The sequence below is a fragment of the Oncorhynchus clarkii genome, chromosome 10, assembly GCF_045791955.1.
Source record: "Oncorhynchus clarkii lewisi isolate Uvic-CL-2024 chromosome 10, UVic_Ocla_1.0, whole genome shotgun sequence".
Taxonomy (NCBI): domain Eukaryota; kingdom Metazoa; phylum Chordata; class Actinopteri; order Salmoniformes; family Salmonidae; genus Oncorhynchus; species Oncorhynchus clarkii.
The window spans coordinates 57108558-57124535 of record NC_092156.1 but is presented as its reverse complement, the minus strand read 5'-3'; the positions used below and the strand labels follow the sequence as shown (position 1 = coordinate 57124535).

The 15978-nt window shown below is 43.9% G+C and overlaps 1 protein-coding gene across 4 annotated transcripts in view; it reads left to right on the top strand.

The window, feature by feature from the left end:
* The window catches only part of LOC139418817 (calcium binding protein 4), a 29374-nt gene extending 13433 nt beyond the window's left edge, over positions 1-15941 (top strand). For all 4 annotated transcript variants that reach the window (XM_071168542.1, XM_071168540.1, XM_071168541.1 and 1 more), the window contains exons 5-8: positions 3854-3997; positions 4230-4342; positions 9754-9901; positions 15475-15941. In XM_071168542.1, coding sequence (XP_071024643.1) covers positions 3854-3997; positions 4230-4342; positions 9754-9901; positions 15475-15503 — 434 coding nt within the window. In that variant the 3' untranslated portion in view covers positions 15504-15941. The remainder of the gene's footprint in view (positions 1-3853; positions 3998-4229; positions 4343-9753; positions 9902-15474) is intronic.
* The last annotated feature ends 37 nt before the right edge of the window (positions 15942-15978 follow it).

Sequence of the window (15978 nt, the reverse complement as noted above, 5' to 3'; positions counted from 1 at the left end):
CTGCCTATCTAAAGGATTCGAAAGCCAAGTTAATAAACAGATCACTGACCATTTCGAATCCCACCGTACCTTCTCCGCTGTGCAATCCGGTTTCTGAGCCGGTCACGGGTGCACCTCAGCCACGCTCAAGGTACTAAACGATATCATAACCGACATCGATAAAAGACTGTACTGTGCAGCCGTCTTCATCGACCTGGCAAAGGCTTTCGACTCTGTCAATCACCGTATTCTTATCGGCAGACTCAATAGCCTTGGTTTCTCAAATGACTGCCTCGCCTGGTTCACCCACTACTTTGCAGACAGAGTTCAGTGTGTCAAATCGGAGGGCATGTTGTCCGGACCTCTGGCAGTCTCTATCGGGGTACCACAGGGTTCAATTCTCGGGCTGACTCTTTTCTCTGTATATATCAATGATGTCGCTCTTGCTGCGGGCAATTCCCTGATCCACCTCTATGCAGACGACACCATTCTGTATACTTCTGGCCCTTCCTTGGACACTGTGCTAACTAACCTCCAAACGAGCTTCAATGCCATACAACACTCCTTACGTGGCCTCCAACTGCTCTTAAACGCTAGTAAAACCAAATGCATGCTTTTCAACTGTTCGCTGCCGCCCGCCCGACTAGCATCACCACCCTGAACGGTTCCAACCTAGAATATGTGGACAACTATAAATACCTAGGTGTCTGGCTAGACTGTAAACTCTCCTTCCAGACTCATAACGAACAAAATAAAATCTAGAATCGGCTTTCTATTTCGCAACAAAGCATCCTTCACTCACGCCACCAAACTTACCCTTGTAAAACTGACGATCCTATTGATCCTCGACTTTGGCGATGTCATCTACAAAATAGTTTCCAATACTCTACTCATCAAACTGGATGCAGTCTATTACAGTGCCATCCGTTTCGTTACAAAATCACTTTATACCACCCACCACTGCGACCTGTATGCTCTAGTCGGCTGGCCCTCGCTACATATTCGTCGCCAAACCCACTGGCTCCAGGTCATCTATAAGTCTATGCTAGGTAAAGCTCCGCCTTATCTCAGTTCACTCGTCATGATAACAACACCCACCCGTAGCACACGTTCCAGCAGGTATACAGTGCCTTGCGAAAGTATTCGGCCCCCTTGAACTTTGCAACCTTTTGCCACATTTCAGGCTTCAAACATAAAGATATAAAACTGTATTTTTTTGTGAAGAATCAACAACAAGTGGGACACAATCATGAAGTGGAACGACATTTATTGGATATTTCAAACTTTTTTAACAAATCAAAAACTGAAAAATTGGGTGTGCAAAATTATTCAGCCCCTTTCAGTGCAGCAAACTCTCTCCAGAAGTTCAGTGAGGATCTCTGAATGATCCAATGTTGACCTAAATGACTAATGATGATAAATACAATCCACCTGTGTGTAATCAAGTCTCCGTATAAATGCACCTGCACTGTGATAGTCTCAGAGGTCCGTTAAAAGCGCAGAGAGCATCATGAAGAACAAGGAACACACCAGGCAGGCCCGAGATACTGTTGTGAAGAAGTTTAAAGCCGGATTTGTAAAGCTTTAAACATCCCAAGGAGCACTGTGCAAGCGATAATATTGAAATGGAAGGAGTGTCAGACCACTGCAAATCTACCAAGACCTGGCTGTCCCTCTAAACTTTCAGCTCATACAAGGAGAAGACTGATCAGAGATGCAGCCAAGAGGCCCATGATCACTCTGGATGAACTGCAGAGATCTACAGCTGAGGTGGGAGACTCTTTCCATAGGACAACAATCAGTCGTATATTGCACAAATCTGGCCTTTATGGAAGAGTGGCAAAAAGAAAGCAATTTCTTAAAGATATCCATAAAAAGTGTTGTTTAAAGTTTGCCATAAGCCACCTGGGAGACACACCAAACATGTGGAAGAAGGTGCTCTGGTCAGATGAAACCAAAATTGAACTTTTTGGCAACAATGCAAAACGTTATGTTTGGCGTAAAAGCAACACAGCCCATCACCCTGAACACACCATCCCCACTGTCAAACATGGTGGTGGCAGCATCATGGTTTGGGCCTGCTTTTCTTCAGCAGGGACAGGGAAGATGGTTAAAATTGATGGGAAGATGGATGGAGCCAAATACAGGACCATTCTGGAAGAAAACCTGATGGAGTCTGCAAAAGACCTGAGACTGGGACGGAGATTTGTCTTCCAACAAGACAATGATCCAAAACATAATGCAAAATCTACACGGGAGTGGTTCAAAAATAAACATATCCAGGTGTTAGAATGGCCAAGTCAAAGTCCAGACCTGTATCCAATCGAGAATCTGTGGAAAGAACTAAAAACTGCTGTTCACAAATGCTCTCCATCCAACCTCACTGAGCTCGAGCTGTTTTGCAAGGAGGAATGGGAAAACATTTCAGTCTCTCGATGTGCAAAACTGATAGAGACATACCCCAAGCGACTTACAGCTGTAATCGCAGCAAAAGGTGACGCTACAAAGTATTAACTTAAGGGGCTGAATAATTTTGCACGCCCAATTTTTCCGTTTTTGATTTGTTAAAAAAGTTTGAAATATCCAATAAATGTCGTTCCACTTCATGATTGTGTCCCACTTGTTGTTGATTCTTCACAAAAAAATACAGTTTTCTATCTTTATGTTTGAAGCCTGAAATGTGGCAAAAGGTCGCAAAGTTCAAGGGGGCCGAATACTTTCGCAAGGCACTGTATCTCACTGATCATCCCCAAAGCCAACACCTCATTTGGCCGCCTTTCCTTCCAGTTCTCTGCTGCCAGTGACTGGAACAAATTGCAAAAATCGTTGAAGTTGGAGACTTTTATTTCCCTCACCAACTTTAAACATCAACTATCTGAGCAGCTAACCAATCGCTGCAGCTGTACATAGTCCATCTGTAAATAGCCCAACCAATCTACCTCATCCCCATACTGTTTTTATTTTATTTACTTTTCTGCTCTTTTGCACACCAGTATCTCTACTTGCACATCATCATCTGCTCATTTACCACTCCAGTGTTAATCTGCTAAATTGTAATCATTAACTCATATTGCATATTTATTGCCTACCTCCTCGTGCCTTTTGCACACACTGTATATAGACTTTATTTTTTCTACTGTGTCCATTGACTTGTTTATTGTGTTATTGGCTTGTTTATTATTTACTCCATGTGTAACTCTGTGTTGTTGTCTGTGTCACATGGATTTGCTTTATCTTGGCCAGGGCGTAGTTGCAAATGAGAACTAGCCTACCTGGTTAAATAAAGGTTAAATAAAAAAAATTAAAAATTTAAATGATGTTTTCATACGCAGCGGTGTGACTACCTGCATACATAGATCAACATTAACTAAATTATAATCCTCCAAGAATGACTATTGGCTCGCCCCAACGTGGCCAGGCCTCAAGGGAGGGTGCCAATTTGGGCGCACGAATTTGAGGTATTCTTTGCGGATGTGAATGCAGTTGTTGTTGACATCTGTAAGCAGGAAATCGGCCAAATGATGTCATATTGCTGAGTGTACCTTTAAACCTTTGTTATTGACATGAATAGTGCTAATGCAAGCAATATTATAGGATGTTAGGAAACTAAATATTCCACAGGCACACAGTTTATTACCCAAAATGCTTGAGCCTCTCATAAGCTCCACTTACCCTTGGGAGTCATACAGGACACAGTGGTAGCTTGTAAACGTTACTTGCTATTAGCTTCTTGAAACATTTCAGCTATACGAGTGTTGGAGCTGCTAAGCTGCTTGAAAACCACTGCACAACCATTTTTGACTACTGCAAATAATATAACATTATACACGTTGTTGTTGGTGTGTGTGTGTGTGTGTGTGTGTGTGTGTCTCAGAGCTGCAGGTGGCCTTTAAGGAGTTTGACTACGATGGAGACGGCTTCCTGCATTACAAGGACGTGGCCGACTGTATGAGGACCATGGGATACATGCCCACTGAGATGGAGCTCATAGAGATTATACAGCAGATCAAGATGAAATGTGAGCATGTGTGTGTTTGTGTGCAGAGGGGTTAGTGGTTTGTGTGTGTGTGTGTGTGTGTGTGTGTGTGTGTGTGTGTGTGTGTGTGTGTGTGTGTGTGTGTGTGTGTGTGTGTGTGTGTGTGTGTGTGTGTGTGTGTGTGTGTGTGTGTGTGTGTGTGTGTGGATGGATGGGTTAGTGGTGTGTGTGTATGTGTGTGGGTGTGTGTAATCTGATGTCTCCCCCTCTGTAGGGGGCGGTCACGTGGACTTTGATGATTTCTGTACTGAGCTGATGGGCCCTAGGATGCTGGCTGAGACGGCTCACATGATGGGGATGAGGGAGGTACGCAGTGCTTTTAAACAGGTGAGAGAAGGACACAGGGAAGTGTGCAAGATCCATAAGAATGTGTTTTCAATTAAATGCAAGTAGAAAGAGTGATATCAGACAGGTGAGAGGACACTACGGAGTGTACAGTGCTTTCAAATAACTTCTTAAAAACCAAAGGAAGTGGTGCATTCTCTAATCATTATGAATGATAACAGAGTGAAAGTTAAAGTGGAACTGACATCGTTTTAGCAACGTGAAATCTTTTTTTTTTTTTCTTTTTTTTTTGTACCTTTTCCGAAAAGCGAATGCTTAGTGTCATTTTCACGTTTTCATGAATTCATAGAATGTTTGGAAATGACATAGAGTAAGGCGTTTGTGAAAGTTCTGTAGCAATATAGAGTGGGAAAGGGGCCGTGCGTTTGGCCAATTAAATAGACACGGCAGTTAATAAAACCTTTATAATGTCCACTTATGTACACCTGACGCTGTATATAGAATTTGAAGATATTGAAACAGAAGTGACAAATAACATTTGTCCAGCTTTTGCTGCTATGCTTGTAGATGTGTATAGTACGCTGCGACCCTAATGAAAAAGTATTTAATGACTCCAAATAACAAAAACGTAGCCATAGGTTGTTGTAGCATCTACACTTAAAACATGTTGAATGCAACATTGCTGTGTGCTGCACTCAAAATGTATTGTAGCCGGCCTAGGCTAATGTTCAAATGTTGCTGTAGTAGGCCTACATGCTTCTCCTTTGCATGGTGTTTTGTTTCAGGTTTGTTTTTTTTTTTTCGGCTATTCACTCTCAAGCTTTAAAACCCAAGCCAGAGTGCAACCTTTCAGTAGCCTAGCTAGATCTGTGTCTGTACACTTTCCCTCCACTGCACGCTGTAAAACAGGCAACACGACAGCAGCACGATTTGAAGTTGAATTCACCTACGGGAGCGGCATCAGGCTGTAACCTCTTAAAGTAGATGAGACAACTTGTTGACTCGCGTGTCCAATTCGGCCCGTGGGCTTTGTGTTTGACACGTGCGCTAGCCTATTAAATTAAGTTTCAAATCAAATCAAATGTATTTATATAGCCCTTCGTACATCAGCTGACATCTCAAAGAGATGTACAGAAACCCAGCCTAAAACCCCAAACAGCAAGCAATGCAGATGTTGAAGCAAGTTGGCTCGGAAAAACTCCCTAGAAAGGCCAGAACCTAGGAAGAAACCTAGAGAGGAACCAGGCTATGAGGGGTGGCCAGTCCTCTTCTGTGCTGTGCCGGGTGGAGATTATAACAGAACATGGCCAAGATGTTCAAATGTTCATAAATAACCAGCATGGTCAAATAATAGGGGACAGGTAGCACGGGACAGGTAGCACGGCCGGTGAACAGGTCAGGATTCCATAGCCGCAGGCAGAACAGTTGAAACTGGAGCAGCAGCACGGCCAGGTGGACTGGGGACAGCAAGGAGTCATCATGCCAGGTAGTCCTGAGGCATGGTCCTAGGGCTCAGGTCCTCCAAGAGAGAGAAAGAAAGAGAGAAAGAGAGAGAGAATTAGAGAGAGCATACTTAAATTCACACAGGACACCGGATAAGACAGGAGAAGTACTCCAGATATTACAAACTGACCCTAGCCCCTCGACACATAAACTACTGTTGCATAAATACTGGAGGCTGAGACAGGAGGGGTCAGGAGACACTGTGGCCCCATCCGATGATACCCCCGGACAGGGCCAAACAGGAAGGATATAACCCCACCCACTTTGCCAAAGCACAGCCCCCACACCACTAGAGGGATATCTTCAACCACCAACTTACCATCCTGGGACAAGGCCGAGTATAGCCCACAAAGATCTCCGCCACAGCACAACCCGAGGGGGGGCGCCAACCCAGGTACTAGCCAGGTTATAAGTGACTTCTGATCATAGCCCTTATTAGTTTGATACATTCCCAGCCTTAGTTACAGTCATCCGTTTTCTTTCTCTCAAAATATTGAGTCATTGAAACTGAAACAGTGCATCCCGAATGGGTGGAAGCAGCAAACAATGTACCAGGCCAGCTGTGATTTACAACCTCACTGGACTACACACAATACACCATAATGCAAAATAATGTTTTTTTTGTTGTTTTGTTTTTACAAATTCATTAAATGAAAAGCTCAAATGTCTTGAGTCAATAAGTATTCAACCCCTTTGTCCTGGCAAGTCTAAATAAGTTCAGGAGTAAAACAAGTCACATAATAAGTTGCATGGACTCACTCTGTGTGTGATAAAAGTAGTGGTTATCATGATTTTTTGAATAATTACCTCGTCTCTGTTCCCCACACATACAGTTATCTGTAAGGTCCCTGAGGCGAGCAGTGAATTTTAAACACAGATTCAACCACAAAGACCAGGGAGGTTTTCCAATGCCTCGCACCTATTGGTAGATGGGTGGAAATAAAAAAATAAAAGTAAACATTGAATATTCCTTTGAGTAAGTGAGTAATTACACTTTGGATAGTGTATCAACACTCCCAGTCGCTACAAAGATAAGGGCGTCCTTCCTAACTCAGCTGCTGGAGAGGGAGGAAACCGCTCAGGGTTTTCACCATGAGGCCCATGGTGACATTAAAACAGTTAGAGTTTAATGGCTGTGATAGGAGACAACTGAGGATGGATCAACAACATTATATTTACTCAACAATAATAACCTAATTGGCAGAGTGAAAAGAAGGAAGCATGAACAGAATACAAATATTCCAAAACATGCATCCTGTTTGCAACAAGGCAAAGCAAATCACTTTTTGTCCTGAATACAAAGTGTTATTCCTGGGGGAAATCCAATACAACACAAAAAATACCTTAGAGACTTACCCAGAAAGACTCACAGCTTCAACCACTGTCAAAGATGCCTCTACAAAGTATTGACACAGGGGTGTGAATACTTATTGTATGTACAGGGCCTTCTGAAAGTATTCAGACCCCTTGACTTTTCCCACATTTTGTTACATTACAGCCTTATTCTAAAATGGATTTAATAAAAATTAAAACTCAGCATTCTATACACAATACCCGATAAGGATAAAGTGAAAACAAGAATTTAGAATGTTTTGCACATTTATAAAAAATACAAAACTAAAATACCTTATTTACATAAGTATTCAGACCTTTTGCTATGAGACTCAAAATTGAGCTCAAGTGCATCCTGTTTACATTGATCATCATTGAGATGTTTCTACAACTTGATTGGAGTCCACCTGTGGTAAATTCAATTGATTGGACATGATTTGGTAAGGCACACAGCTGTCTATATAAGGTCCCACAGTTGACTGTGCATGTCAGAGCAAAATAACCCACACTCAACGTCAACACAACAAAGGAGATGATCGTGGACTTCAGGAAACAGCAGAGGGAGCACCCCCCTATCCACATCGACGGGACAGTAGTGGAGAGGGTATTAAGTTTTAAGTTCCAAACTGAATTGGTCCACCCACACAGACAACCTCAGGAGGCTGAAGAAATTTGGCTTGTCACCAAAAGCACTCACAAACTTTTACAGATGCACAATCGAGAGCATCCTGTCGGGCTGTATCACCACCTGGTACGGCAACTGCTCCACCCACAACCGTAAGGCTCTCCAGAGGGTAGTAAGGTCTGCACAACGCATCACCGGGGGCAAACTACCTGCCCTCCAGGACACCTACACCACCTGATGTCACAGGAAGGCCAAAAAGATAATCAAGGACAACAACCACCCGAGCCACTGCCTGTTCACCCCGCTATCATCCAGAAGGCGAGGTCAGTACAGGTGCATCAAAGCAGGGACCGAGAGACTGAAAAACAGCTTCTATCTCAAGGCCATCAGACTGTTAAACAGCCACCAATAACATTGAGTGGCTGCTGCCAACATACTGACTCAACTCCAGCCACTTTAATAATGAAAAAATGTATGTCAAAATGTATCACTAGCCACTTTAAACAAGGCCACTTAATATAATGTAATACATACCCTACATTACTCATCTCAAATGTACAGTGCCTTGAGAAAGTATTCGGCTTTGTTAAAAAAGTTTGAAATATCCAATAAATGTCGTTCCACTTCATGATTGTGTCCCACTTGTTGTTGATTCTTCACAAAAAAAATACAGTTTTATATCTTTATGTTTGAAGCCTGAAATGTGGCAAAAGGTCGCAAAGTTCAAGGGGGCCGAATACTTTCGCAAGGCACTGTATATACTGTACTCGATATCATCTACTGCATCTTTCCTATGCCGTTCTCTACCATCACTCATTCATATGTTTTTATGTACATATTCTTCATCCATTGACACTTGTGTGTATAAGGTAGTTGTTGTGAAATTGTTAGGTTAGATTACTCGTTGGTTATTACTGCATTGTCGGAACTAGAAGCACAAGAATTTCGCTACACTCGCATTAACATCTGCTAACCATGTGTATGTGACAAATAACATTTTATTTGATTTGATTTTGATTTGATAACAGGATTGTGTCGAGGCACAGATCTGGGGAACGGTACCAAAAAATGTCTGCAGCATTGAAGGTCCCCAAGAACACAGTGGCCTCCATCATTCTTTAATGGAAGAAGTTTGGAACCACCAAGACTCTTCCTAGAGCTGGCCGCCCGGCCAAACTGAGAAATCGGGGGAGAAGGGCCTTGGTCAGGGAGGTGACCAAGAACCCGATGGTCACTTTGACAGAGCTCTAGAGTTCCTCTGTGGAGATGAGAGAACCTTCCCTGCAGGACAACCATCTCTGCAGCACTCCAATAATAAGGCCTTTATGGTGGAGTGGCCAGACGAAAGCCACTCCTCACTAAAGGGCACATGACAGCCCGCTTGGAGTTTGCCAAAAGGCACTTGATGACTCTCAGACCATGAGAAACAAGATTCTCTGGTCTGATGAAACCAAGATTGAACTCTTGGCCTGAATGCCAAGCGTCACGTCTGGAGGAAACCTGGCACCATCCCTACAGTGAGCATGGTGGTAGCAGCATCATGCTGTGTGGATGTTTTTCCATGACAGGGACAGGGAGACTAGTCAGGATTGAGGCAAAGATGAACGGGGCCAAGTACAGAAATCCTTGATGATCTTACACAAGAAGACTCAAGGCTGTAATTGCTGCCAAAGGTGGTTCAGCAAAGTACTGAGTAAAGGGTCTGAATACTTATGTAAATGTGATATTTCCATTTTTATTTTTAATAAATGAACAAACCTGTTTTTTGCTTTGTCATTATTGGTTATTGTTCATAGATTGATAAGAAAAAAAATGATTTAATCAATTTTAGAATTAGGCTGTAACCTAACAAAGTGTGGAAAAGGTAAAGGGGCTTGAATACTTTCCAAAGGCACTTTAAATAAGATATCTCTGTATTCCAATTGAAATAAATTAGCAAAAAATCCTTTAAACATGTTTTCACTTTTTCATTATGGGGTATCCCCCCCCCCAGTTTGACAGCGACGGAGATGGGCGCATCACCTTGGAGGAGCTGAAGGACAGCATGAAGGCCCTGCTGGGTGAGAAGTTGAAGAAGGGTGAGCTGGAGGAGATCCTCCAGGATATCGACCTCAACAAGGACGGCGGAATAGACTTTGACGGTGAGGGGAGGTGGATAAGGGGGGGGGGGGGGGGGGGGGGGGGGGTAGATGAGGGATAGGTGGGGGTTGAGGCTTTAGAAGAGAGGGAGGGGGTAAGAGGGACAGAGGGGATGGGAGAGGGGATAAGGGTCAAGAAAGGGGAGAGGATGAGGGAGGAGAGAGGATAAGGTAGGAGATGAGAAAGGATAGGAGAGGGAGGGGAGAGGAGGAAAGAGCAGAGATTAGAACAGTGAATGTAAGGTGTGTGGATAGATGATCCAATCTCATCAGTAGTGCATTAAGGTAATCATTACAATGCACATATTGCAGACATGAGTCGGGCATGGCTGCTTATGGTCACATGATGAGGTAGCCCCGCCTGCAAACTTCAAAAGTAGTGTCTGCCGTTAAACCAAAATGGAATTTCCTTCTGGTCTAATTGTCTAAAAGAGGGTTCCACAACTGGCACGCGGGTCAAATTTGGCATGTGTGTGATTTTATTTGGCACCCTGTTTTCTGAGCAAAAAAATATTTTTTGTATTATTATTTTTGGTTGGACATAAAATACTGTAAAAGTGATTTTAATTTTGGAAATCTGTTCCAAAGTATTTCCATGCATAAGAGTGATACAGTGGGGAGAACAAGTATTTGATACACTGCCGATTTTGCAGGTTTTCCTACTTACAAAGCATGTAGAGGTCTGTAATTTTTTTATCATAGGTACACTTCAACTGTGAGAGACGGAATCTAAAACAAAAATCCAGAAAATCACATTGTATGATCTTTAAGTAATTCCTTTGCATTTTATTGCATGACATAAGTATTTGATACATCAGAAAAGCAGAACTTAATATTTGGTAAAGAGATCATACGTTTCCTGTAGTTCTTGACCAGGTTTGCACACACTGCAGCAGGGATTTTGGCCCATTCCTCCATACAGACCTTTTCCAGATCCTTCAGGTTTCGGGGCTATCGCTGGGCAATACGGACTTTCAGCTCCCCCCAAAGATGTTCTATTGGGTTCAGGTCTGGAGACTGGCTAGGCCACTCCAGGACCTTGAGATGTTTCTTACGGAGCCACTCCTTAGTTGCCCTGGCTGTGTGTTTCGAGCCGTTGTCATGCTGGAAGACCCAGCCACGACCCATCTTCAATGCTCTTACCGAGGGAAGGAGGTTGTTGGCCAAGATCTCACGATACATGGCCCCATCCATCCTCCCCTCAATACGGTGCAGTCATCCTGTCCCCTTTGCAGAAAAGCATCCCCAAAGAATGATGTTTCCACCTCCATGCTTCACGGTTGGGATGGTGTTCTTGGGGTTGTACTCATCCTTCTTCTTCCTCCAAACACGGCGAGTGGAGTTTAGACCAAAAAGCTCTATTTTTGTCTCATCAGACCACATGACCTCCTCCCATTCCTCCTCTGGATCATCCAGTTGGTCATTGGCAAACTTCAGACGGGCCTGGACATGCACTGGCTTGAGCAGGGGGACCTTGAGTGCGCTGCAGGAGTTTAATCCATGACGGCGTAGTGTGTTACTAATGATTTTCTTTGAGACTGTGGTCCCAGCTCTCTTCAGGTCATTGACCAGGTCCTGCCGTGTAGTTCTGGGCTGATCCCTCACCTTCCTCATGATCATTGATGCCCCACGAGGTGAGATCTTGCATGGAGCCCAAGACCGAGGGTGATTGACCGTCATCTTGAACTTCTTCCATTTTCTAATAATTGCGCCAACAGTTGTTGCCTTCTCACCAAGCTGCTTGCCTATTGTCCTGTAGCCCATCCCAGCCTTGTGCAGGTCTACAATTTTATCCCTGATGTCCTTACATAGCTCTCTGGTATTGGCCATTGTGGAGAGGTTAGAGTCTGTTTGATTGAGTGTGTGGACAGTGTCTTTTATACAGGTAACAAGTTCAAACAGGTGCAGTTAATACAGGTAATGAGTGGAGAACAGGAGGGCTTCTTAAAGAAAAACTAACAGGTCTGTGAGAGCTGGAATTCTTACTGGTTGGTAGGTGATCAAATACTTATGTCATGCAATAAAATGCAAATGAATTACTTAAAAATCATACAATGTGATTTTCTGGATTTTTGTTTTAGATTCTGTCTCTCACAGTTGAAGTGTACCTATGATAAAAATTACAGACCTCTACATGCTTTGTAAGTAGGAAAACCTGCAAAATCAGCAGTGTATCAAATACTTGTTCTCCCCACTGTATATGTGATCGTATACAAATGTAAGCAAGGATTGAAACTATTACGTTTTAGTCAAATATTATATATATTTGGGCTTATTGCGGCCAATTTGCAGTCTACAAATGATTTTCAATTATGTGCCAGCCCCCTGACCATCCATTCAAGAAAAAAAAACAGCTAGCAGCTGGTCTAAAACATTGGTTACACCTGTGGGAGACCCGGGTTCATATTCTGCACGTTACACTGGCTTCCAAAGTAGGGAAGTAGGTGTGATTGTAGTGGACATGAATCGTGTTGCTCATGGTCACGTGATGAAGTAGCCCTGCCTGCGAACTTCAAAACTAGAGTCTGCCCTCAGACGAAGGGAGTACTTTATTTTGGTCTGAGACGGTGACTCCCGTGGGAGACGCGGGTCCACACATGGCACACACACCTTAGGACTGCTCAAAGACGCCACACTTCACACGGTTTCAAACCACCGCACACACACACACACACACACACGTCTCAATTACTATAAAACAAGACCTGTCTCATGTCCCTCAGTAAGCCCACCACCACCACCCCAAAAAAAATGCATGCTTGTGTTTGTCCAAGCCAATCGAAGTCCCAATCAATAATAATAATTGGAAACATGTGGACGGGAGTGTCTGCGTTAGCAGGGGATCAATAAGCAGGTGGCCCACGCATTATGAACAATTAGCCCCTGGGGCGATACAACTAGCCTATCCCTCTTACTGGGCCCTCCAGCCATCTCGACAAATCAATTGTTGAAGTTTAGAAGACAAGACATTGTCTGAGATCCAAATGGCACCCTATGCCATACATAGTGCACTACTTAAGTCATTCAACAGCCAAGGCCTTAAAGAAGCATAATGGAACATGTAACCAGAGGGACTGAATAATGATGGGATGGATGGGGCCTGCCTATGGTTATTTGATGGCTACTACTGGCTGGAGCCATGTTGTGATTGACAGGTGGGATAGATTGATGTTTGATTGACAGATGGGAGGCATGCTGAGGGTGCAGGTGACACGGTGAGATCGGTCATGCTTGGTTAACCAATTTGTTTTAGAGAAATTTACAGTCCGGGAAACAGGAAGGAGGAAACGGGCAGCTAGACAGGAAGGGAGATTTGTGAGAGGGGTGATGGGATGCAACCTCAGAGCATTTTGTATGATTATGCATGTAAAACCATAACACTCCATTTAGTATGACATATTATGGTTCGTATGGTATGTGTTCATTTGTGGATGTCCGTCACCCATGTTGTATGATATGTTATACAATTTATATTATAAACTCAGCAAAAAAAGAAACGTCCCTTTTTCAGGACCATGTCTTTCAAAGATAATTCGTAAAAATCCAAAGAGCTTCACAGATCTTCATTGTAAAGGGTTTAAACACTCCCATGCTTGTTCAATGAACCATAACAACTAATGAACACGCACCTGTGGAACGGTCGTTAAGACATTAACAGCTTACAGACAGTAGGCAATTAAGGTCACAGCTATGAAAACTGAGGACACTAAAGAGGCCTTTCTACTGACTCTGGAAAAACACCAAAAGAAAGATGCCCAGGTTCTCTGCTCATCTGCGTGAACGTGCCTTAGGCATGCTGCAAGGAGGCATGAGGACTGGAGATGAGGCCAGGGCAATAAATTGCAATGTCCGTACTGTGAGACGCCTAAGACAGCGCTACAGGGAGACAGGACGGAGAGCTGATCATCCTCGCAATGGCAGACCACGTGTAACAACACCTATATCCGAACATCACACCTGCAGGACAGGTACAGGATGGCAATAAAAACTTCCCTTGTTACACCAGTGCTCAGACTGTCCGCAATAGGCTGAGAGAGGCTGGACTGAGGGTTTGTAGGCCTGTTGTCAGGCAGGTCCTCACCAGACATCTCCGGCAACAACGTTAACCTGTTGGGCACAAACCCACCATCGCTAGACCAGACAGGACTGGCAAAAAGTGCTCTTCACTGATGAGTCGCGGTTTTGTCTCACCAGAGGTGATGGTCGGATTCGCATTTATCGTCGAAGGAATGAGCGTTACATACACCGAGGCCTGTACTCTGGAGCGGGATCGATTTGGAGGTGGAGGGTCCGTCGTGGTCTGGGGCGGTGTGTCACAGCAGCATCGGACTGAGCACGTTGTCATTGCAGGCAGTCTCAACACTGTGCGCTACAGGGAGGACATCCTCCTCCCTCATGACATGACACTCCAGCATGACAATTTATTTTTAAATGTGTTATTTATTTAACCTTTATTTAACTAGGCAAGTCAGATAAGAACAAATTCTTATTTAAATGGCGGCTTACCAGGGAGCAGTGGGTTACCTGCCTTGTTCAGAGGCAGCTCGGGGATTTGATCTTGTTACGGTTACTGGCCCAACGCTCTAACCACTAGGCTACCTGCCGTGACAATGCCACCAGCCATCCTGCTCATTCTGTGCGTGATTTCCTGCAAGACAGGAATGTCAGTGTTCTGCCATGGCCAGCGAAGAGCCGCGATCTCAATCCCACTGAGCACGTCTGGGACCTGTTGGATCGGAGGGTGAAGTCGTCTGTGAGAAGATTTGAATTAGCAACCGTCGGGTTGCTAGACATTCCTATTATACACCAACCCATCCAACCCCTCCTAACGTAACAATCTTTCTGATGTAACCACGCCGAACGTAACATATCATACTAAATGCAGTGTGTTGGATTTACGAACAGAATTCTACGAAATGTTCTGAGACCGGGTTGTGGGATGAATTCCGATTCAAACCCTATAGTCTCTACATCAACCCTATGCACACCTATGGACCCGAGGGGTGGTCAGGTGTGCTTAAGAAATATGCCCTGTAATAGGTTGGGTGTTAGATTACAGCATATTGCTTCATACCTGTCCAATTCGTCCAGATATACAAGTGCCTGGGGCCAGTGGGAGGTAGGTGTATGGGCCTGGGGATCGATTTGAAAACTCAAATTGGACACAAATTCCCTGGTTCTGTTACAGCCCCACTCCGTACCTAGCTTTAACTAAGGAATGACTAGGTCGTTACATCTGAGTTCTTTGTATTACTATACAGTGCCCACTAAACACAAGGTCCGTGGAGCACAAACACTACTGTAAAAATGACTGTCATATAGGACTGTAAAATCAAGGGTCACCCTCAAAACTAAAATAGTCCCCCCCACCCACCCCCCCACCTGTCTTTTTTAATTAACTGCGGACAGAATGGAAATGACATTGTTATTATCATCACACCGTGAGTTCTACTGGCATCCAATGCATTTTAATGAGGGCAGGATGTAAACATGGGGTTGTGTCTTGTGTTGCCCCCTGGTTCTAATCAATGGGATCTGGTGCTGTCTGTCTCTCTCTCCCCCCCTCCCCCCTGCAGAGTTTGTCATGATGCTGTCGTCGCGGTAGCCTGCCTCAGCCGTCAGACTAACTAGCAAGACGCCCTGGATGAGGTCTGGATCTCCACACAAGTGGCACAGTTCTTGTGTCAATTTCCTGTAGCATTGTGCATAATGTCTGTATGAAACGATTTTGCATATTCATAAGATTTAGATCTGAATGATTTTCTAGTGGAAAGACTTAGATTGTAAGATAACAATTTAGGTCAAATTGTTGCCTTTTTAAAATGATTTACAATAAACTGGTTTAAGCAATGCAGCAGAGGGTGAAGGATGAGTTATGAAACAAGACGAGTGTTGCATTGACTCACCACTGCTATGTAAGAGCTATGTCGCCACCTTGTGGAAGCATTCTGAACAACCAATTGAACAGAATGTCCTGAATGTTGCAAGCGTTTCCTGATGACGTAACGAACACCCAATGCATAACACTGGGATCGGGATGGTTACATTGACAATGCGTTACATTCATGGGTTAGATTTAC